A 24,883-nucleotide genomic window follows, 5' to 3' on the forward strand; every position below is an offset into this window, starting at 1 on the left:
TTGGCTGGAGAGGCCCTTTAACATGAAATTTATTTTCTGTATACAAAATGGATCTATCTCGCGCGGAAAGACTATCTATCGTGAAATTCAGCTGCTTGTAAGACTAGTCTTCGAAAAACTACAAGTTGGCAAAACACCTTGCTCAGAGCTCCTTTTCTTTCCTCGTATTTTTTTAACGTGCATTTCTTCGATGCCTTCATCTTTTGATTAGAATATACACTGCCAGGAACAAACGCAGATTCGTAGCAGCCATGCTGGATTCATGCAAACAAGTGGCGGGGAGAAGAGCGCCCTTTCAAATCATAAGAAATCTCACTACTTTTACGATACTTATGACGCTTATGACATTATGAGAACAAAGGATTTTCAAATCTTACGATCCTTAAGACATTTTAACGATGGCGTTTTCATTTGGATTTTAAGAAACATAAGCGACACGGACTTAAAAATTATGTTTCTTATGATCGATACGATCCTCATGACTTTAGTGAAAACCAGGCTTTACCACTCGGCAAATCTAGACCCTGGATAGCTAAGTTAGAGGAATATAATCATACCGTGTAAAACGTTCGAGGAAAGGACAATGTAAAAACCGATTTTTTGTCTCGTAACCCAGCTGCCAACCCAAATCACAGAATAGAAAGAAATATTTCTATTCTGTGCCCAAATCAACCAAACTCACTCTCCGACGACTAGGTTTTCGCTACAAATAGTGACAGTTCCGCTTTTGTTGACCAATTAAAACAGGAGCAAAGTACAGACCCTGTGATAAGTAAAACTAAAAGACTCATCGAAAATGGAGAAACTGTAGTTCAGGGTAGACTCAGTGACGTGTTAGAAATCAACTTCGGGTCGAGAATGACACTGTTACAAAATCCGCTCGACCTGTAGTGCCAGTCTCAGTAAGAAAATTCACAGTGACCGAGATACATCAAATGGCCCATCTCGTAACAGATAAAACATACTCGCTGCTTGAAGACAGATTTTTTTGGCCAAATATGTATGACTATGTACATAATTTTGTATCTCAGTGTCTGATTTGTCAACAGACTAAATGTGATTCGTCTCCGCCTAAAGCGCCCTTACTCCCATGGCAATTCCTGAAGCACCAATGCAATTTATCGCAATTGATATCGCTTTTATGCCTAAGGATAATCACGGTTTTCAATATTTTCTCCCTATCGGTGACGTTTTCTCAAAATACATTGAAGCTGTACCACTTAAAGATCAGACGGCTCTTATTATTGCCATTACGTTGTTGTCACATTGGATCTATATCCATGGATCTCAATTTGTTGTCACATTGGATCTATATCCATGGATCTCCATTTTTCATGCTCAGTGACGAAGGCTCTTTATGTTGATGGCACTACAATCAAACAGACTTGTAATATCTTAGGTACCGAAAAGCGGCGATCGTTGCAAGGCAAAGGGTTCGCTGAGCGCAATACACGTAGTGTTAATGACATGTTACGATCCGTTCTACTGCAGCGAAAAGCACAACATTCCACATGGATATCCCTATCGCCAGAACTTGTGTTTGCTCTGAACGCCAGTCTTAGCAAAGCGATTAAATGCACACCATACAATGTGATTTTTGGTAGATCTGCTCGTCTTCCAGTTGACGTCCTCCTTAGTATAATGTTTTAGGAGCTGATCATAGAGAAATGTCCATGATAATATAATTACTAAAATACCAACTGTATATGAACTCCATGCATATAAAACTGAACTCCATAACAAAACACGTGTGTACGAGATTACATGGGCGGATTACATCAGGACTTAGTGTACGATACTAATTATGTAAACATTACATCCCTCCCTTACTACATATAAAATCACTAATGTTTATAAATCTTAAGAATCATTAAAATTAAATTCAACGAGTTTTTAAGCAGCGTACTTTTTTTCAATTGTAGTCCCTTATCTACGTTTATGTACAGTAAAAGTAGATATTGTTACCATCCCTGCGTACTGGCTGATGATTTCTAATCGGGTACCTTACTTGCGGTCTTTCTTCTTGATCAAGAATAACATCATTATGATCATCACCAAAATCGAAACAAATTTCTTCTGTTCCACAATTATCCATATAAACTTTATCATCAGGTAATACTTTGTGTGGGAAAAAGTGGCCGCTAGCCCCTGACCCTTGCTTTCTTTTTGACCTTTCCTTTCTATTTACAAGCTACCTTTTATTGACTTGAATTTTTTTGTATGATTTTGATAGACGGTGATTGCTGCATGGTTTTTTAAATAGAACGTGATCCAAGAGTAGAAGTATCATGAAATTTGAACAGAGTTCAATCGAAACAAATTCAAAGACATCCTCGAATAAGCCCCCACCCTAAAAACTACAAATTGTCAATAAGCCCCTCCCCTCGATTAAGCCCCCACTGCCACCGTAAATTCTTGAATTGGACCCTTCAATTTGACGATTTTTGCCATTTGAGGTTGCCTATGGCGTTTTATTGAATTTCCACAACAAATTCATACTTTTGGTAGTAATTAATTACATGCTCATAAAGAAATTCCTACTAAAATAAACAAGGTCTTTTAATAATGTCCTCTTAATGTCTACAATAGTTTTATAAGGTCCCCCCTCGTATAAACCCCCCCCCTTCGAATAAGCCCCCATCCAAAAATATCAAAAATAAATAAGTCCCCAGGGGACTAATTCTAGGATTTACGTTATGGGTTTTGTTTTATTTCGTGTGATTGAAACTAAAATTGTGTGTCGACTTTCAATTTTCTGCGAGTCTCTTTTCTTTGTGCGCAACTGTGTGAATTTTTTGCGAATCAGTTTTCTTTTCTGCGATTCGCTTCAATTTTGTGCGAATAAGATTCTTTTCTGTGCAACTCGCTTGAATTTTGTGTGAGTAGTTGTTCTGTCAACGTGAATCAATTTGTTTGAATGCGAATCTGTTTCGTTTGTATGCGAATCAGTTAATTTTAGTAAGTGGCAGCAATGGGCCACCGTATGAATGGACTCTGACGGAACTCGTTCCAACTCGCTCATCCCTTAACGCTGGGTTAGATGATGAAAACAGTGAAGAAAACATCAGTTCTGAAATCAGACGCTTCTGAAACAAAAAATTGTAGCCCCGTGTCAACAATATCCGCAACGTAAGAGACGAGCTCGATGCCTTCCTGATAACATTCCTTGGGATGCTATCATAATAAAGGGGGGGGGGGGGATGTTGGTAGACAGCCCCGTGACTTTATTATCATGCAGTCCCTTTTATATTGTGTTCTGTTATTTTAATTCGTTCTGTGATAGCTCTTATCAGATGCGTCACTTAAAAGGGTATGGATGGTGATTAGCCCCCCAAGAAAATAAATATGGCCTTCTCGCAGGGCAAAATCGATTTTGGCAGGGCAATTTTTTTTCCAATTGATCTGCTTTGGTGTTTTTTTTATAAATCTATAGTGAGAAGGTAGTTTACGCTTGGAAATTGCCTGTTCTAGAAGTAACACATTAAAGACTACCAGTGACACGCAATAGGAATTGCCAGTGATAGTTTGGTCTGGAGGGAATAGATTTCTGAATTGATTCTGACTTCCTTTCCAGGGGCGGATCTAGAAATTATTCTGAGGGGTTCTAAAACGTAAGGCTTGGTAACCCAGGGTGTTGCTATGCACAAACTCCGTACCCCTGCTAATAAGCCATAATGAAATGAAAGCCTTCCATAAACTAAAAAGCCTGGATGCCTTGATTTATATAGTAATTTTTGGTTTCAGCTTTTATGCCAATTGAACGCAATTTGCAGCTCGCCCGTCTTATATTCACTTAGGGTACAAAAGTATAGAAACTGTAGTCAAAGATGATATGATGGCCCGCAGTGGCAAAAGGCCTGAGCCCACAAATTTTCAAAGCAAAATTTAATTTTTGGAATTGGTGGAATGAAGCCCTTGAAGTGCAGTGCAAAAGTTGAACACAGGGATTCTAACACAGCATTCAAACCAAACAAAGAAGGCCCTGAACGTTTCGCTATGGGCCTGGCGTTTTGAGTATTTTTATGTATTTGAAATTCTTAGAGAAAAAAGGATTCGCAGGAATATAAGTAGGTATAAAAAGGAAACCCCTTTTGGTCAATAATAGTAAGGGCAAGTTTTTGAGATGTTTTTTATGTAGTTCTTGAATGATTAAAAAAAGAATAACAAGGGCTCGGGCAAGCTTTATCCTCTGAATATAAATCATACCTCATGGTCTATGAATAAGAGTTGAAACACGGAGTTGAAACTTGAAACCGTTCTGTTATATAAACCACAGCGATTACAAGTTCTGCCGTTACAGCATCGAGCATCAGATAAAGATCGTCAAAAGACCTACGAAAACATATTGCAAATTTGCGCCTAAGCATTTGTCGCGTGCTGTATCATAATTCAACTCCCCCTGTTCAAGCTCAACTCCCCCTGGTCATGAAACCACTTATACATTTGACTGTAGATTGAAGCGAAGAAACTCCCCCTGGTTTGTCGGTATTCTTTGATGTTTTGGATTTTTGAAATCCATGGGTTCTCGCGCCAAAGTTTAGAACCCCTCGACCTGGCACCGTGATTGGCTAGATTCACTTCCACGGGTGCAGAAACTCGTATAATTTACAGGCCACGGGTTCCTTAAGTGGCTGGATATAAGAGGAGACAATGCTTTCCGAGTCTGTAGAATGCTATACAGGACAACCAGGGGGAGTTTCATAACACTTCAATGCATGGACTGAAATAACAATGTTGAACAGTTGTGAGACGGGGCATTGAAGCGGAAATAACAATTTCAGGAGATGTGCATACTTCCCGGTATTATTAAAATGGTTTAAATAATAATAAACAAAATTGCGGTAGAATAAGCTTTAATCCCCAAAAAGTTTTTTCTCAAATCTGAGGGGTGCTCGAGCCCCCTTCGCACCCCACTGGATCCGCCCCTGCTTTCACTGCAGACTACAGTGCGGTCAATATTTGTGCCTTTAAAATTAAAACCATGCAGAAAAGACAATAGCGTGACAGACTGGAACAAAGCACCAAACTTTTCTTGGTGATACCTAGGGGCATGGAGAACATTTCCAGAAATGATGCCGGTTTCTATCGGTTTCGGGGGGTAAGCTAGAGATAAAAATCGTATGACATCATAGAAAAATCCCCATTTTGCATTTCTGGAGATAATCTATGTATGATTGTATCAATGGAGAAGATTTAGATTATTGATTTATCACTATACATGATCCAAATGTAAAACCACTTTTTTTTGGCACATTTAAAATTTCTCAAAACCGGGGTCAGCGCATAACTTTGCACGTTAATTTTCAAGCATTGGCGCCGTTGAACCTACTTGTGAATGTAGATAACTTCAATTTTAAACATAACGTGCTGAAACGTAAACATAAAACATGCGACAGTGCCACAGGGATGACTCGGAGGAAACGCACGTATTTCAAAAACAAAAAAACAACGTAATTTATCATTCTTTAACAATATATAGCTTCAAACCCTCTTTAGTTTTCATTTTCCGTTATGGATTTTTCAATTTTTGGCAAGGCAAAACTTTTTTTGCAGGGCAAATATGCAGTCATCCCCCCTCCCAACAAAAAGTATGGAGTGACGCCCCTGGCTCTTATATTCCAGTAACCACAAGAAGTACTCTCCGAGTTTCGACTACGGTCACATCACTGTTAGACATCTTGAAATCTAGATAATCAATTAGTTTCTGATGAATAAGCGTCAAATGGTAACAGTTTCATTCAAATTTGCAAACAAAAGCAAAAATGCAATATTTAGTGTCATTCAATGTTGCTGTAGAAAAATGCACATTGCTCCCTGTTTATGGCGGCGGGGTCTCGCTGTTACACTAAAATTTTTCATTGAAACTTGCTTTCTGCTTTGAAACTGTTGAGTAAGCATGATTAGAAATTTAGCTCTTATAGCGCTGAAGAGCACTTAAAGATACGGGTGGCATGAAGAAAACGGGTGGTATTTTTCAATTCTGATCTGAAAAGAAATGAATTCAGAAAAGTATTATAAAACAATTATTAATCTTACGACCTCTCGGATCAGCAACCCGTGCGGTCAAGCATCGAAACAAAAGTAGCTTTATTTCTCAAGATTTTACAATTAGCTACTGAGGAAAATTGTTTTAAATATTCTTGTTCATGAAATGCAATCACCTTTGAACAAACACCACAAACATATATTTACAAACTGTCTTACAATTAATTCATAAAAATGATAAAATTGATAAAAATATCACCCCAATTTAGTAAAAAAGTATTGTAAAAGACTTCTAACTTGCTGGTAATCAAAGAGTCTTACCTTGAAGTCTTTTTGCATCAGGTCATTATTTTATAATCCCTAGTGCTACAAAGACGCCAAATTGTCACAGCCTGGTCGAGGCCTGAGTTGATTCTAACACACAAAGCATGTTTTACTACCAGTTGATCTAATGCTCAGATATTAAACCAAAAACATGTATAAAAGCAGAAGAATCTCGCACAGATCTTAGAAGACTGGATCGAGCTTCTATTGTTCAACGGGTGAAGTATTCAAAGATTGTGGCAGCCGTATTGGTCGTTCGAAACACGGAAACGATCACAAAGCTTTGTATGGAAAGTTGAATGGTGTGCCTCAAAAGTAGTAATTTGTCGGGCTTCGGGGTTCTAAATTTTTTTTCTACTTGTTTAGTCGTATCTGCTTATGTCTGCGTAACAATATATGAATATTCCGTTGAAACAAATAGACGCTGCAACTACAATAGGGTCACAAAAGTATGGAACGCTTTCGCCACTAAACTTTTTGCGTAACTTCAATGACATTTGAATGAAAATAAATTTGAAATATTGCCTTACTGCTTTATGGGTAAAAAGTCAGGAAAACGTTGGACCGGTTCTTCAAACAATTTCTGGAAAATATTTTCGAAGGATTCATGAAAAAATGCCTCAAAGTATAAAACGAAACTTGATGAGCATGAGATAATTTAATCAACCTTGAAACTTGATACATGCACCTTTGTTCTTACTTTAAATATATGACGGAGAAGATCATTTTGGCCGAGATATCAGGCATTAGGTGATCAAAAATGATATCGGGTGAACAATTTCTAAAGCTTTCGTTTAATGATCAAAATATTTTTTTCTAAAAAACAGACGCTTTGGGTTTAGATGATTCTTTTCATTAATTTCAAAAGCATAATAAACGTTGAACGTTTTGCTTTAATTTTTTTACTTTCATGTGCTTAGATAATGAGTAAATCAGAATTTTAGAAAAACAAGTCATTAACATCAAATGTAGAGCAACTCACCTTGTGTCAGTATTGGGACTTTAAAGTTTAAGTGCACAGCTAACGTCACTTTCTCAGTTAAATTTTTTTCAAAAAAAAAGCTTTAAGCAGTTTGCTTCGAATTTTAACATTTTTCGTTCGCGTTTCTTCAATAAAGTGACACTTTGTGGTCATCTTTTATGAATAATCAGAGAATCTTTTACAGAATTGTTTTGAAGCAGTGCTTCAAAGTTTTGCTGGATTTTCCCCCTCATAACAGCAAACCAATCATTAAATTTTCTTTAAACCGAAAGTCGAATATACCCGTCCTACATTTGCACGATCTCGTTAGAAACAGGCGCATAAGTGGTGGTAAACTCGGGTCGTGTATATGTGTCATTGATTGTGTCATTGTTGTCAAACTGTCGTCTTTATGTTTCTATTTGCTATCTCGTGTGATTTGAAGTACACTTTGGCTTTGAATGATTCGGGCCATCTAGAATTTGTAAAAGTGTTGTCTTTCTCAGCTTAGGCCATCAGGGGATGACCCAGGGTCACGTGTCTCTTAACGCAATCGAAAGAACCCGTGAGTGCCACAAACAGGGATTATTTATAGAACGGTCGCCAATTTTCATTTTCTAAGGTGAAAACATATGCAATAGAAAGGTAGCACTGTTGGAACCATTTCAACGAGGTGGGAGGATAGCGGTTGCTGATTGGTCAAAACGAGCAACTGATCAAATGGATCCTTCTTCCCCTCGCGTTACACGTCTTTTGTTTTTATAAGAAACATGATTTTAAGAAACAGCTCAGATTGCCTTAATTTTAAAAATCATTTAAGAAACATTGGAAGGCTGAGTCAAGCAAAAAAGGAACTTTTTTGAAAAGTAATGTTGTTCAGCATTAAACTAAGAACACAAACATTATTTTGTGAACTAGTCAATATGACTGATGACTGATGATATCGAAGGTATTTCTATCAGCATCTCACTCGTCTACTGCCATCTCTTCGAATGGGCTATCACCTTTTTCTTCAATATCATCATTTTGCAGTGACTGTTCTGGCAGGGAAGAAAGAGCAAGATTATCACTTGGATCAATCATGGTAGGGAGAGATATTTTATAATTTGGAAGACCTTCGGGTTGGACCAAATCATCATCTGTACCATCAGGCGAAAAACGAATTTCCTGTGGAAAATTGAAACTGAGGTACATATCCTTTAATGTACACATAGAAACATTTAAGAAACATCGGCAGGCTGAAAATGTGAAAATATTAAGAAACAGTCAGGCTCAACTCAAATTTCATGTTTCTTATAAAAAGAAAAACGTCCTTTCGATCTGCACCTGGACATGTATCTATGCTTACCTTAGGCTTACCTACTTTGGTATGGTAGCACTGATTGGTCAAAACGAGGAACTGATCAAAATCAACCTTCTTCCCCTCGCGTTACTCTTTATCCACACCTGGACATACAGTTATGCTTACCTTGTGCTTACCTAGCTTGGCATGATCCCACTTTTGCAACCACTTCAACGAGGTGGGAGGATAGCGGTTGCTGATTGGTCAAAATGAGCAACTGATCAAAAGGGTCCTTTATCCCGACGCATTTCATTTTATCCACACCTGGATATACAGTTATGCTTACCTTAAGCAAGAAGATTATGATGCCTTTAGTGGTGTCATTAGAGAGTTTCCGATCGCCGACGCAGCTACGACGGGGACGTTTGCGAGGCCTGGAAATAGCGCGGTCAGAAAAAATTGCCTACCCCCCGTGATTACTTCTCGTCCGGCCTACGACGCAAAATTCGAAAATTTCCGTCGGAGGAAGAACGCAGAATTTTTAAGGTAAGAGTTAAATGTTTTCGATGTAATAGTTTAAAATCGATATAATTTTGATTCATCGAGACATTAATCTATCTCTTCGAAGTAAAAACAGCTCATTTCAGCAAGCTTTCTTTTGCATTTCAGCCTTATCAAATCGACCTATTTCAGAGGGAAAATGGCAACAGAACCACTATCCAAAGAAATGGAAAGCCGACCCGTGTTCGTAGTCATATCGCATTGAATGTAGTTGTAATTTACTGACTGAACACTGTCTTGTATTTCTTATAAATTATGGCTTTCTTTTAACTATTTTTTTTTAAGAAACATAGTTAAACTTTGTCTAAGAGTTATTAAATCAAAAGAGTGCCAGCTTCATAACGCATTTGAAGCTAAAATTTTCAGATATTTATTATTAAAGGGATTTTACCATCTATTACCAGCTATTATTAAAGCTAGTTTTTTCCCTTCACAAAAACACTATACACTTATCTATTATTCAACAAACTTGATATAGAAAACTTGCTTGGGACATTTCAGAAAAGAGAGCTTGAAGAAAGTTGAGAGTAGGACAAGTAACAAAAGCTATTACAAACATCTACCTGTTCTTCAAAGCCAACTTATCTTCAGTTATAAGTTAATCAAGTCCCCTTCAGGTTTCAGTTATAGGTTTAAATATTTCAATTATGAATTAATGACATGAAATTAAGAAAGTTGACAAAAGCAAGTGCTGAAAAATGCAGCAACACTAAGACACTTTGCTACTAAATGTTGACCTTTGTTTCTTATAAAAATGAGTGTTCGTCCAAATTGCAATCAAACTGCTAAGACTTTTTGCCAAATTCTTATTATGCATGTCAAAATGCAGCTTTCTACATTTTCTGTTTTTAAATAAACAGTTGTGTTCTTGTAAAAATGTTGAAGGTATCCTGTAAGATATACACCAGTCTGAAGAGCATGGCAGATTTATGCACCAGGTCAATGTAGTGCTGTATGCTGATATTAGGAACTACACATAACATTTACTGCCATGAGTTTTACACACAGAAAACCAACCTGAAATGACTTTGAGCATGTGAGATTTTATTGAGAACTGCCACACTCTGCAGACTGGGATATACATAATTATATCTAGAACATCTGTAATCATTTATGTTTCATACATAATTTTTGAGTGAAAAGGTTTTTTTTGCCTTCAACCCTTCTTAAACCTTTTCAAATAGGCACAAAATGACATGGACCAAGCAGCATGATGTGCTACTTTGTAGAGAAGTGCTGGTTGTCCAGCCATTTCAATTTAGGCATGGCACCCATGACCGAGGGCAATGCTGGGAGCGAATTGCCAATAATTTGAATTTGGTGGAGCATCCTCACTTCATAGTTGACCAAAGGTCAGTGAGAGATCGCTTCACCAAACTTGAAAAAGATTTTAAAAGGAAAAAGGCCAGCGAGGAAAGAGCCAGTGGTATCAGTCCAGAAGAGCCTGATGAGCTGGATCAGGCTCTTGAGGATATTACAGAGACTGCAAGGGAGCAGCAAGAACAGTTGTTGAGGGGAGAGGTAAAAAAGAAAAATGACATTGAGAAAGAAAAAGAAACAGCAGAGGCAGTGAGGAAGAGGGCAATGGAGAGAATGGGGGAGACAAGGGAGAGGGAGAATGTAGAAAGAGAGAGGAAGAAGAAAAGGCATGGGGGGGATACAGTGGAGTATTTAAAGGAAAAGAGAGCGCAGGAAGTCAAAAAGAGTGAGAAAGAATTTGAGTTGAAGAAGCGAGATCTGGAGTTAAAGGAAAAGATGCAGGAAGAAGAGATAAAGATGAGAAGGAAAGAGCAAGAAATAAAAGAGAGGGAACAACTTATGAGGGAGAGGGAATTGGAGGCAAGGCTCAAGAAAGATGATGAAGTTATAAATATTTTAAGACAACAGCTGCAGCAGCAACAGGCTATTTTGGAAGAGGTACAGCAGCAAAACAAATTGCTACTGTCTCTTTACCAAAGTAGCCTGGAAAAGAAGGAATGACCAGGTTAAGACTCATAGTAAAAATAATGGAACCTCCAAGTGAAAATGCTGGTATTATTAGTACCAACAGATCCTCTGTTTATAAAACTCATAAATGCCAGATAAAATTCATATCCAAACATTCCTTCTTTTCAAGTAAGAACTTAATGACTATATTATAAAGTAAGAACAAATTTTAGAAGATAAACATGTTGGCAATTTTTGTTATAAAACCTGACCTAATACAGAGCTTGAAGGACCATGCCTACCGCTTTCCCTCTCCCCCCCCCCACTGCTTTGATGCACTGGTTATAAAGACTTCTTCATGAGACATATTTCCCCATTATGCAAGTTTAGCTTGCCCCTTTTTTGGAATGCTACTACAGGCCCTCTAGCTCCTGTATAGTTTTTTGGTTCTGAGTTCAAAATTTCATAAAATTTATTGAGGCCTTTTCTTGAGGCTCTTCTAGAACTACTATATAATTAGCACTATACATCTAATAGACAAACAACTCACTTTAAAACACAATTTTGTCTAGTCTCAAAAGTATGTATATTTTCCTTCCACCCATTTGTTTAGTCATTTTCTTATAAAAATATAAGCATATCCTGCATGCTGTTGTTTCAATTTGAATTTAGAACTTTGAAAGATATGTTTCTATATAACCATAGATTTATAGTTGTTCTTGATGTAATGTGATGCTTTATTTTTCAACATTAACTTTTTTAGATTAGAAATTGTCAATTGCAGTTAAGGATTTCTCTTGTTAATTGTTCTTAAACTTCAAGGCTGGACTGTCCTTAATATGTTCCTAAATAATTAGGTTGCAAGTAGAGAAATTTTTAGACAGGAACATTTTACTGAAGTACTAATGGCCTTTTATTTTCATTTAGATAACAATTTTCTTAAAAAATAATCTTAATATCAATTTTCTTAATAGCAATGTTCTGACAGGTTATGCATTGAAAAGCCTATTTCAACAAGCTTTATATTCAAAATCACCTTGTAAAATATCTCAGCCTTAGATTGTTCTCAAATTTTTACTATTTTTGTGTCAGTTTTCAGGCTCATGTCCTGATAAAATAGTTCTACAAGACAAGATTGTGATTTGGAATTAATGAAATGTTGCTCTTTACAACTCAGTGTGTTCGAAGTGACATACTGTTTGTTTTGGAAAAGTCACATTTACTTAAGTTCTATCAATGGTTAACTCAATTGGTTAATTTTTTGTTTATCAATATTAATTATCCCATACACTGAGATTTCTATCATGTGTGATAAGATAAATCTAAACTTGGTAGCTTTGGTAGCTTTTAAAAAAACTGTTTGGTAGCTTTTAAAAAGCTGTTTGGTAGCTTTTAAAAAAGCTGTTTTTATCTGAAGTATTCTTCAAGAAGTGGTGGCTGCAGATTGAAAAAAGCAGATGTGTTGTTCCCATACAGGCAAGTAAGTGCATTGCGTAGTAGGGCACAAACAACATAAGTCTTTCCAACTGCACTGAGGCCAATCTTCAGATCTTTCTTGAAGTCTGTGAATTTAAAATAATTCACAATATCACCAAACACCCATTCAACAGAAATACGAACCCTGCTCATGGATTGATTGAAGGCTTGCTCTTGAACATTGAGGTTTGGTCTTCTTGCGAAGGGGCATTGGAGAAAAACTCTATGAGGATATGCAGGATCTCCATAGATGCACAAAGGCTGGCCATCAGGTGTAAAGGAATGTTGCTCCAACTGATTTAAAAGACCTGACATTGCCAGGATGCCACTGTCATGCCTTCTTCCTTCAACTGGACCAAAGAGGTTGGCAATAAGTCCATTAGGTACCACTACCGATTGGAACTTGATTGCGTGCACTCTTTTATGGCCGTTATAGACAGCCCTTTGATCCTGGTTTGGTCTGCAAATGGGCCTGACTGTTCCATCCACGAAACCCCAACAGTTGTCTAATGCAGCACCTTTCTGATGAATGGCATCTGCATATACCTTCAGATTATGGCGTGACAATAATGGCTGATCAAGGTTGGCAAGGAGGTATCCAAATCTGTCGAAGATATGGTCAATCACGAGATTTACGACCATACAGAGTTGTGATACAGGCCTACCAAAACGAGGGATGAGATCAGCAAGTCTGCATGGGTAAGCAAATCTCTTTAGGGCGATGCACAAGGCTTCGATTTCGTCTACCACCACACCATTCTGACACTTGAATATTTCCGGGAGGCGCAAAGCAGCTGCAAGTCTAAAAATGTCATCCTTTTTGAAGCGAAATTCCACTTCACATTCGTCTTCTCGCATATCAAAAACATTAAAACGTTCGTACTTAAAATACGGAAGGCCAACGTGCAAATTTTTCGGGTGGTCATCTAATAGAAGAAGCAGCTCTTCGTCGTCGATATCGCCCTCATCGTGCAATAAATACAGCATGTCGTCCATTTTAGCTGGTTTAATTTTGGCGCCAATGCACGTCCCCGTCGTAAAATCGGAATCTGATTTTTTTACATGTGCAAGAGGACGGAACGGCCGCGCTATTTCCAGGCCTCGGAAACGTCCCCGTCCTAGCTGCGTCGGCGATCGGAAACTCTCTATTAGTTATTCTACGACGGAGGAAAGTGACCTTTCCAAAAGGGGGCTAGAGAATCGGAGAGAGAAATAAAACTTCTCAGAGAAGAAAATCCAACGAGCCCATGAAGTAAAATATCTAGGAGTTACTATCGATGAAAACCTTTCTTGGAACAAGCAGTACAAGACGCTTAAGTGTAAACTCAAAAGTGGTCTTCCTTCGTTGAGGAAACTTAAAAACATACTACCACAGTCGAAATTGGACCAGGTTTATAGGACACTTTTCGAGAGCCATCTACGATACGGTGATGAATTATGGGGAAGTCTGTCCGCTACAAAGCTTGAACATCTTCAGCGTCTTCAAGAAAGGGCTCAAACATTAAATCTTTAATTTGAGGACGGGTGGGTCTGTTAATGGCTCTCAGTTTTTAATCTATATAAATATGACAGGGCCATAATGACGTACAAAATGATGAACGGTCTTTGCCCTGACAGCCTTAAGGTAAATTTATCACTAGTTTAAAGATATCCAGGTATTCGAAAAGGAATCAGCTTGATATTGACATCCCAAGGGAAAATTTGGAATTCTCAAAGGGAAGTTTCTTTCACTCTGGGGCCAAAACATAGAATGAGATTCCAAGAAACATCAGAATGAGCCCCACAATTTCCATGTTTAAAAGAAACTTGAAAGGATTCCTGCAAAGTTGATAAATTCCCTAAACAAAACACGATCCCTGGGTAGAACAGCAACATCTTTATTTTATATAAATTAAAGAATTAATTCGTAGTAGAAGTAGTTCATTTTTATTTTAGCTGATAGGAAATTCGTTTATAAAGATTTTAAAATGAAATGAAAATGAAATGAACTCAGTTGCAATACTAAATGCTCAAAATATTAAGATCACCATAAGTGTTATTCAATAATTTTAACAAACAACAAAGAGCGCATACTTTTCTTTGTAGAGAACCTAATCTAAGGAATCAAGCACTTTCTTGATCCCAAAGATCTTGTATATAAATGTCCCTGACAAAAATTAAGGCAAAAATCATTCAAAGATTCATAATTAATAGGTGCTCGTCGGGGCAGTTCCCAAATTTTTGGGAAAAAGACTTTGACAATCCCAATTTGTAAGAGCGATTTTATTTCCTGTGTTTAAATTGTCATGCCTACTAGCAAATCATATTGGGGATTTTCACGAAACTTCTTGAAATGTTGCTTTTTCTGTTGTTTTCTAACTTATTATTGCTATGTCGACAGTGATATATTGACAAATGAAATAAAAAAGAATAATGAGGTTGCCTCGGGAGTTACTAAAAATCAGGAAAATAATATCCGTGAGCATAACACCCCTGAGATATCCTCTTTTAATTGCATAGATCTTGCTGACGAAAATGTGGATGCAGGCTCCGATGAAAGCTCGAATAACACGGTCACAGAAAGCTCGAACTCTGAAAACGTCTTCAATAGGCTTAAAGACTTTCGAGCGAAAAATAAAAAAGAACTTATATTGAGCTACCTGAACATCAACTCGATACGACATAAATTTGATATGCTGAAAACAGTTGTATCCAATAATATAGACATAATAACAATGGCTGAGACGAAAATTGATAACACGTTCACAACTAATCAATTTATGATCGATGGCTTTATCAAACCCTTTAGGCGGGATGCTCTTCACAAAATCCAGTGGCGGCCATTTTGATGAAGTCATAGAAAGTTCAAACATCTATAATTTCGAAACAATAAGTCAAACAATACTTAAGTGTTTTATAATTTTTGACACAGTTTGGCATGTTCTTTCGAATGGTATACTCAGATTCAAAAAATGTTAATATTTTACTGACCGGGGAGTAATTACGTCATCGATCACCTGACAACAACAAATTTTCGAGAATGTGCCCAAGGTTTAAATTGACGACCAACCATCATAGAAGTCATATCCACTTCAAAAATTTCGGTTACCCAGTTTCCTAGATTGTTACAGTAAATTCCCTGTCTATTGATGAATGCAACTTCCCGTCGAAGCTTAATGCTGGTGATATTGCATCATGTTAAAAAAACTATAGACCAATCACGGTCCTCCTACCAGTCTCAAAAGTATAGGAAAGACTAATGGAATCTCAGATGAAACCATTTTCACTAGGCTTCTTTAACCCTTTGCTTTGTAGATTTCGAGAAAATTATAGTGCACAACATGCCCTACTGCGCTTCACTGAAAAATGTAAGATTAGTCTGGACGCCGGAGAGTGTGTCGGGGCTGTCTTTATGGACCTATCAAAGGCCTTTGATTGCTTAAACCACGAACTTCTGAATACAAAGCTTAATGCATATGGATTCAGCAGAAAAGCCTTATTGTTCATTCATAGCTATCTAGACAAGAGGAAACAAAGTAAATGGAAAGAAATCGACAAGGGTGTTCCACAAGGGTAAGTCCTAGGGTCTCTCTTATTTAATATTTACATTAACGATCTGCTCATGTTTGTACCAGACATAGAGATATGCAACTATGCAGATGACACAACCCTCTATGCGAGCAACATCAACCCATCACATGTAATTGAAAAATTAGATAAAAATTCCTAAACAGTTGCAGAATGGTTTAAAGACAACTGTATGAGATTAAATTGGGACAAATGCCACTTCGTGACCTTTGGCGATCAAAGTAATGACTTAGACATACAAATAGACAACAATCTAATCAACGAAAGCAGCGAAGAAAAACTACTTGGTGTAACTATAGACAAAAAACTCTCATTTAAGCCACACATAAAAACACTGTGTAAAAGGCTAGTCAAAAATTGCACGCCCTCTCCCGCATTTCATGCTACTTAAGCACAGAACAACTCAAGCAAACAATGAGGACATTTATTCTATGCCAATTTAGCTATTGCCCACTTGTATGGATGTTCTGTGACAAAAGCCTAAATAATAAGATAAACCATATACATGAAAACGCACTGCGTATCGCATGCAAAAACAATGTGTCAGATTTTGATACTCTCCTGATTGAAAACAACTGTGTGTCCATCCATACACAAAAGAAACCTGCAGCTACTAATGATTGAGATCTACAAAACTGTACATAAACTCAATCCAAGCTTTATGAATGAAATATTTATACAAAAGAGCAGCCACCGAACCATCACTCATGGAATCGAAAGCTTGTCCTATTTAGGATGCAAGCTTTGGAACAATCTACCAGAAAACTTGTAAAACCAAAATACTCTTCATACATTTAAAGTGAAGATCAAACAATGGAAAGATAATTGCAGCTGCAGGCTATGTAGAACTTTTGTAACACAGGTCGGGTTCTTGACATGAATTGTCTAACATTAATATTTTCAACTATTTATCTAATTAAATCCTAGGTATTCTAATTTATTTCTTTAAATAGTTTTTACATCACTGTATAATATCATCATTTTTATTCCTATAAATAGTGGGCTTTAATTAGCTTATGGTTTTAGCTACTACTGTAAAGAACGCCTGCTGTAGAAAAAAGAATTATTATTATTATTATTATTCCTACCACACAAAAAAGTTCCGTTGTATATGAATTTACGTGCCAGTGTGATTCTGACTACGTAGGACGCACCACCCAAGATTGGAGGATAGAATAAAACAACATGTTCCGTCTAATATTAGAAACAAAACCCATTTCAAAGAGAACAGCCACCTCGGTCTTGCAAATCTAAAATTACAACTAAAACCTGCGATTCTGCTATCGGGCAGCATTTATTAGAAAACCCAGATTGGCGACATGTTTCGGATTATTGGTAAAGCCCGATCGTCGTTCCACCTAGCAGTTTTGGAATCTATCTACATAAGCACGAAAAAACCGCTACTGTGAAGACAAAAGGAGTTCGTCTTCACCTTAGGACTGACTCTATTGGTAACATTCTCAATAGGCAAGCGGCACTGATTGGACAACCTCAACAGTCATGTGCTCGTGTTTCTGATTGGCCTATTTCGATCCACAACTTTTCGGTCTATGTTCTGACGTTTTAAACTCTGAAGAGTGTCAGACGAAAAGCTTTAGTTTACTAAATGTTTGCTTTTTTCAAAGCTATTATTATTATTACTTTTTTGCTTCGAGTACAGAAATTTCTTTTTATTCTGACTGTCTGTAGGCTACTCATTTCTTATAGGCAGTGGGTCAGCGAGGAAGACTGTTCGACGACTCGACTGTGTTGTTTTTACAGTGGCATGGCGTGACAAGTTCTCTGAAAGTTAGGGGGCGTGACAACACCGCCCCCCCCCCCGGCACGCTACGCCCCTGTGTTTTTCAGATATATTCTGCGAGTCAAATTTGCCATCCCCTTGAAGAATGCCATGTTTTGAAATAAGCCCCTCGCACATCGAATAAGCCCCCAATGAAGCCCCCTTGTGATGGCGCTCCACTTGTGACCGAGATCTATGCAGTCTCCTTTTAGTTCAGAGGAAGAATGCTCTACAATCATGTTTACAGTTGATGGCGATGGAAGATGTCATTGTCATCCATGTCATAATGGCCGATGATTCCAAGAAAAAATCTCAAAGGGAATCTGTACGTACTTGAATTTTCGATCTTTGCATTCACATGCCTTCAGATTTTCGAAGTTTTTTAGGAGAAGTCCGAGAGAGTTTAGACTCAGGCTGTTTGTTTAAAGTCAAGAAATATGCCTCTAGTTTTTCTGGTGGCTATAAACATTTGTTTCCGAAAAGCAGGCATTTGTAAGGTCTTCACTTTCTAAATCACCTAGCTATTAAAAGAGCAATTCAAAAAAGGGGATTGAAGTGGGGTCTCAATTTTATCAAAGTGGAACACCAAAACACAGGCGGGGGGGGGGGGGGGGATTGGGCTTGTCAAGGGAAAATTTAGAAATCACAACTGAGATTTTGTAAAAAGCTCTCTTGTTTTGCAAAAAGTAGGGGGAATGGGTATGCACAGTGTTCATTTTCTTCTCGCATCAAACACACTTTACTTTTTTGTCTATACTTTCGCTGTTGATCAATACTTCAGACTTCATCTCGAGGCGAAGATAAACATGTGCCTGTCGAGCTCGAGACGAAAGCGCTGATCAGTGGACAGAAGACATATATATGTTACTGTTCCTAGCCTCGTTTCTGTTTTGTTTTCCCAACTGGGAGGAGATTGAAAAAAAGATGGGGGAAAAACCAAGCTAGGCCAAAAAGTAGCAATAAAAGTGCGATCTAAAGAACATTTCCAGATTTTCCCGACAGATACAGTGGCAGCCATAAATTTGCCTGACAAAATCTGCTTTTTGGAAGATTGGGGGGTGCAGCACCCCCCATACCCCCCCAGTAGTTTCGCCCCTGCACACAGGTGATTCATACAAAATAATTCTTGAAAAACATCTTTTGTGCACCAGAACAAAAAATCAGCTGTGTCAACTTACGCACTTGTGCTGTGCACATCGCTTTGATCCCATATCATGTTTTTTAGAAAGGTCCACTTTGTTCTGACCTGGGAAACCTATCATTGAATCAAACTAAGTAGACGATTACAGCAATGTCATACTTTGAAAGTAATTTGCGCTGATGTCTATTTTTGGAGAGATTTGAATCTTTGCTTTTGACTTTATACACTAACACCCTTCTTACAGATTTGTAAGCAAATAATGACTGCACACTGCCATAAAAGCAAATAGACTCTCTGTATAAGAAACGGGTATCACTTTTTGATATTGAAGCAAGCTATGCTAGTTTAAAAGTCTATACCATCTTCTTTTGATTGGTATATGACTGCCTGCAACACTGCTGATCCATATTTAATTGGAGATAAAGGGCTTTTAAAGCATTTTCCTTTTTAGTAAAGGTTTTCAGGTTTCCTATTGCTGCTAAATTTCATGTGGGAATAATATTTCAGTCATACATCACTTCCTATGAATTAATACTTTTGTTTTTTGGGTGCTAACAATTACTCTAGATGGACACCATTAGGTCCTGCTGCCACTCCTGCAAAAGATATAATCTCTCAATCAAGAGGCCCTCTCACAAACATTTGTGAACTCCATGATTACTTCCTGTATTTACTCTCTTGTGGTAAATCATAACTTTTGTCTACTTCAATGCTGTTGATGGCATTGAATCAAGCATTCACCATTCTTATCAAAAGACAAATTTTCACCATCTTTATTTTCTAAGCATACTGTCAATGTTGTGGGATTAGCTCCAGTGTGGTCAGATCAAAATTCATATTTTGGGGTGGGGGCTAGTTGCCTTCTCAGTTGCTTCCCATTCAGTACCTTGTTATAAAGGAATCAACTAAAGTAGTTAGGCAATCATTGCTGCTACAGCCCCCTAGCCCCATGATTCTGATAGCCCTGTTTTCATATGCTTCTTTTCCAAACCTTCCTGCAAATAAACATTGGTAATGTTGAATGTCCTCAACATTTGCAGAAATTCTTCATTCTCTTTGAAAACAAGAAGACATATTTAAACAGTAAAGAGTAAACAGTACAGAACATTTATGTCTATCAATTTCCAGGACCTTTGGAGCCTTTCTTGCAAAGCACGGTAAGGAAAGGAAGAAGAAAAGAATGTTTCAACTGAACAACCTCGATAGAGCTTCCTCTTTTTAGAAGAAGATTACCTTATAGGAGAATTGAAAAACCAGAAGAGAATTTAAAAATTGTTGAAAGAAAGAAAGCAAAATTGACAGTTCCACCCTAGGATATTTTGCAATGAGAAATGCACCCTAAAATTGCAAAAAGATAAAGGACATCAGCCCCCTGTGCCTCCAACTTTTTACAACCCTGGTCCAACCTTAATTTTCAACACTTTTTGATAAGGAATACTATTTCACGTATTTCAGAATATCAGTGATTCACAGAGATGAAAACTAATTTTGGGGGTCCTGGGAGGATGAAAATTCCAACTTCAACTGAAGAATATTTTGTTTGACCTGTAAATCTACTGTACCTACTCAATTGATATAATTGAAAATGGACCCTATTCCACATTTCTAGGTTCTTTGTTATTAGGAAAATTTTACTAATAATAATTAGCCTAGTAAAGCATATATAAGCAATAAATATGATAAGGAAATCTCTGTGTTTGGATTAACAAAACATAAACATTAAAACTGTCATAAGAAGTAAAGCCAAATATCTGATAAACATATATATTTGATAATAAAAATGTACATTCTTTCTAATCAATTTCCAGAAATTCTTCACTTTTTCTGCTTTGCCCCAGCTATTTGCTGCAAATCAATTTTATCTAAGATATCTCTTTAACAATTTAAAAGCATCAAGGAATTGAGCCCTTCGTCTTTTTTCTTGATCAAAGGAAATTGTTGACAATTTTCAGAGGGCCAGATGTCCTTTCTTGTTATTACAATAGAAATGGATGATTTGAGAGCAAGTACACATGCTCAATTCGTAAGATAAAACATTTTGTTTGATCAAATACTTCTGCTACAGCTTCTGCAATGTTTTCTGGCTTCTCAGCAGCATTATTATAGAAATTTATTAGAATTTGACTATTCTCCTAGAAGCTTCAAGAATTTTTTGCATTGAAAGATTCTATACTTTTTATTGAATTGACTACTCGTAGTTTCTTAAAGATTCCCTTGTATTATGATCAATACAAGGTATCATTTTTTCAAAACTGTAGGCTCAATATCTGATTCTTGTTCTTGTTCGAAAATTTTCCTTGCCTGATCAAAATAATTCAATTCAACTTAAGTCCCGTCAAAAAAGCATCCAAAAATACAGTGGAGATCCGGTGGAGACAGGACTTCACAATAGGAAACAATTAGTAGATAGGTCCAGCCTGTAAATTTTAATAAGGTTTAAAATTTTTACATTCAAAATTCCTAAATTATTACATTCATGAGTTTGGTCTTGTGAAAACAAAACCCAAGTAAACTGTTAGGTTTTCCAACTGTAAATGGATTTTCCAAACTTTAGGGGGCATAAAGCCGCACACCCCCTGCCATTTATGTGCCTGGCATGGTGATTCAATGGCAAAATATCTTCTGCACATGACTGTTTGGTATACCGTCTTCTACTTTTTGTTCATACTTGGGAAAAAGAAATCCACTTTTTTCTGTAGTTTAGACTGCCTTATGAAATTCTTTTTGTCAATCCTACAGAAAGTTGATATTTTTTCCACATATTATGTCAAATCTGTATTTACAGAGGGTAACCCTTCATGTGGCTTAAATTTCAAGGTGTGCCTGACAGTTAACTTCTCAATGCGCAATGTACTGTTATAGTGAAGTAAATTTAATAGGAGAACTTTACACAATGTAAGTGCAAAACTACATAACATAACAATTAAAAAACAGACTGTTAACAAAAGCATTGCAAGGGGACGGCTGCCCCCTAATGCTCAGAAATTTGGTGTCTTGGAAAAGTGCAAATTTGCATTAAGCTTATTACCTCAGGGAGGGGGGGGGGGGGTGTCGATATTTCAGACAAACATAAAAAGTTTTAAAGACTGCAAGTAAATGACTGTAAGAAATTCTTAAATGTATTTTAAGCTAAATCCAAAGGAGGTGGTTGAAAAAATTTCTGCTCACTTTGCTCGTAAGGGACCCTCTACAGGATATTTTACATTCTCTCCCCCCCCCCCCCCATTTTTAGGGTTTATATTAGAAAAGTCTTTAGATTTTCCAATAACATGGAAACTAAAATGCTAAAGTGCTTTAATCCTTAAAAAACTGGATTCTGAAATACTTGTCAGGGATGTTGCAGGTTTTGCTCCCTGAGAACAGACTTAGTTTTAAACTTTTAAATACTGTTTGTTCTTCTTAGATATTTGCTTGCAACTTTGGAAAATCAGGCTTTACTCGTAAAGCTTCCTTGTCTTGAACAATTCAGAATATAAATGTTAGAGGAATTAGGAAGGAAATAGACAGTTGTATAAGGAGGTCAGCCACAAGAAGCTACATATGAGGGTTATTGTGTTTGAATAGCCAACCAAGGTCAAGTAGAAAAGACAGTTTTTCCAAAAGCAGTTACAAAATGAGGGCTTTCCCTAATCTAGGTGTGGTCAGCAAATATTTTCACGTTGGTTAAACTCATTCACAAAGATAGTACTTCAAATTTTTTGGGAACTTTAACGAAAATAAACTGTTTACAAGAGGAATTTACAGGTGCTACTGACAGAGATTTATAAAACCCTGAACAACTTGAATCAGTCTTTATGGCGTGTTTTATGGCATCGATACTGATATGGCATCGATCAGGTTTGTTGGTCAAAAAACCTATGGCATACTCTGCCATGAGCAATCAAAGAGTCCCATAAAATAGCAAGTTTGAAAAAAATATTAAGTGCACAAAAACATTTGACTGTAGCTGTAAATTGCGTAAAATTTTTATACCAAATTTAGGTTTTCTGTAATTAGACTTTTAATTACATTCTGTATAGTTGGTCTTAATTAGCTTATCGCTATTGTCTCTGCAAACTTTAAATAAATTTTTATATTTTTCTTTTTATGATTTACAGGCCTGCTGCTGCATGAGAAATACCAAGTTTTCGCTCACGGTGTGCTCCTTCGCTGTGTCGGCCATTCTTTATTTCGCATATTACATCGCTGTTCGTACGCATCGTTTTGAAAGTACAAGGAAAGCAGGCAAAGCTAGTATCAGTGAAGCAAGCCCTTGGCATGGGATCCCAGAGTTCATTTTGTATGTTCGTTTTACTTCTGATGATCGATGGGATAAAGAATATCAGTATATTCTGGTCAGAACAATGAAGCTGTTCTTTCCCAGTGAAAGAGCAAAATTGGTGGTTGTTCTTGATGGCGAAAAGACAGAAGATCATTATTTGGCCGAAAATATACGCAATGAATGGCCATTCCCAAAAATTTGCTTCAGTGAAAAGGGAGACGAAACAATTTACCATAACATGGGAAAATCAAGGATGTTCTGGGACATGCTCCATCCGGAAAAATGCACAGATTCTCCATTTGTTGGCTTTATAGATACAGATACGTTTTTCAGCACTTTGGTTACACCTTCTCTTTTGTTTGAAAATGGAAAGCCTGTAATTGTGGCGAAAATCGGTAAACCGGCAATTGAATGCTGGTCACTGGCCACTGAAATATTTCTCGGAAGGAAGGAAGTTTTGCAATGCATGTCAACATTTCCAATTATGATAAAAAATGATCATATACAAAAAATGAGGGAAAGGCTTTCATTGGAACATGAAAAAACTTTTGATGCATTGTTTAGAGACGTACCTATTGAAGCAGGAGGAGCATTTTGCATATCTCAATTTAATATTATGTGTAATTATGTTTGGTACTATCACAGGAACGAGTATGCCTGGCATTTGCAAGTTATACCAAAAGGTGTATTGAAGCGTAAGGATCTGGTACCAAGTATGGCTAAATTGAAATATTACAAAAAGGAATTAAAATCTTTTTTGAGAGTACCAATACCCCGACCTGCAATTCATATTCGATATCTCATGTTAAATGGCATCAAGTTTGAGCAACAGGAACCTCCACGGGAAGTCATGGATGGCTTTATTCGCGAGAGTTTGTGCTATTCAGCTGGATTTCGTTATTGTGAAAAAAGTTGTACTATGTATCAAAGGGAAAACATTCACAAGAATCTCTTTGCATTCGAATTCCATGACTGGCTTTGGGATAGAAGATGCTTTCACGAACAGGAAAAGCATTATCTACGCGTCCAAAAATTCTTGGAATACTCAATATCCAATAAAAAGGAAATATTTGGAATAAAGTCTATTGGAGATTTATGCCTTCTTATAGAAGCCAACGAGCCATATTTTGCTTAACATTTCGCTATCTTTCCCTCAGTTTTCTTGCTCTTCAATTACAAGAAACATGATATTTTTATTATGGGCAAAAGAAAAACCAGAAAGCAGATATTTTTGTCTTGTTGATGAAGCTTCATTAAGCTTCGCATTAAACGATGTACATAGCCTTTAATTTTGAAATCGATATGAAAGCTGTTTTTTCTTTTGATCACTTTATGTATATTTTTCGTGCATTGAGGAAGCAATCTCTTATCATTGCACAATTGAATTCATGAAAGGTAAAAAGTTGTAGATAGCTACTAATACTCAGCCTAGTCTATATTAATTTATTTGATCAGGGTTTATGAAATAACAGTGGCGTAGCCAATCAAGAACAGGTGGGCCAGAAAAATCGCGTGGAGCCACGACCTTCAGACCTTCGAAAAAGGGGGAAACGCCCTTCTGGATATGTTGAAATCAAGATTGCAGTGAAACATTTTTAACTGCTACATTTTGGAAAAAA

The 24,883-nt window shown here is 37.1% G+C and overlaps 4 protein-coding genes across 5 annotated transcripts in view; 2 read left to right on the forward strand and 2 right to left on the reverse strand.

Annotated features, from left to right (window-relative positions):
- Positions 1-6,461, reverse strand: part of LOC135688004 (uncharacterized) — a 35,437-nt gene extending 28,976 nt beyond the window's left edge. Inside the window, exon 1 of one of the 2 annotated variants that reach the window (XM_065204676.2) lies at positions 6,307-6,461. The gene's annotated coding sequence lies outside the window, so the exon portion shown is untranslated. The remainder of the gene's footprint in view (positions 1-6,306) is intronic. The other variant, XM_065204677.2, reaches the window with a different exon arrangement.
- Positions 6,462-8,911: 2,450 nt separating this feature from the next.
- LOC135687413 (uncharacterized) lies at positions 8,912-11,093 on the forward strand. The gene is made up of 3 exons (XM_089114082.1): positions 8,912-9,098; positions 9,222-9,296; positions 10,298-11,093. Exons 2-3 carry the CDS (start codon positions 9,253-9,255, stop codon positions 11,091-11,093), a joined length of 840 nt encoding a protein of 279 aa, XP_088970208.1. The 5' UTR covers positions 8,912-9,098; positions 9,222-9,252.
- Positions 11,094-12,446: 1,353 nt separating this feature from the next.
- Positions 12,447-13,511, reverse strand: LOC135687411 (uncharacterized). Its single transcript, XM_065203955.2, has one exon. It carries the CDS (start codon positions 13,509-13,511, stop codon positions 12,447-12,449), a length of 1,065 nt encoding a protein of 354 aa, XP_065060027.2.
- Positions 13,512-18,030: 4,519 nt separating this feature from the next.
- On the forward strand, positions 18,031-24,592 carry LOC135688491 (uncharacterized). The gene is made up of 2 exons (XM_065205357.2): positions 18,031-18,187; positions 23,101-24,592. The coding sequence occupies exons 1-2, from the start codon at positions 18,113-18,115 to the stop codon at positions 24,397-24,399; spliced, it is 1,374 nt and encodes a 457-aa protein (XP_065061429.2). The 5' UTR covers positions 18,031-18,112; the 3' UTR covers positions 24,400-24,592.
- Positions 24,593-24,883: the final 291 nt, after the last annotated feature.

Source organism: Rhopilema esculentum, chromosome 19, assembly GCF_057945365.1.
Source record: "Rhopilema esculentum isolate cy_ngs chromosome 19, ASM5794536v1, whole genome shotgun sequence".
In the NCBI taxonomy this organism is placed as follows: Eukaryota; Metazoa; Cnidaria; class Scyphozoa; order Rhizostomeae; family Rhizostomatidae; genus Rhopilema; species Rhopilema esculentum.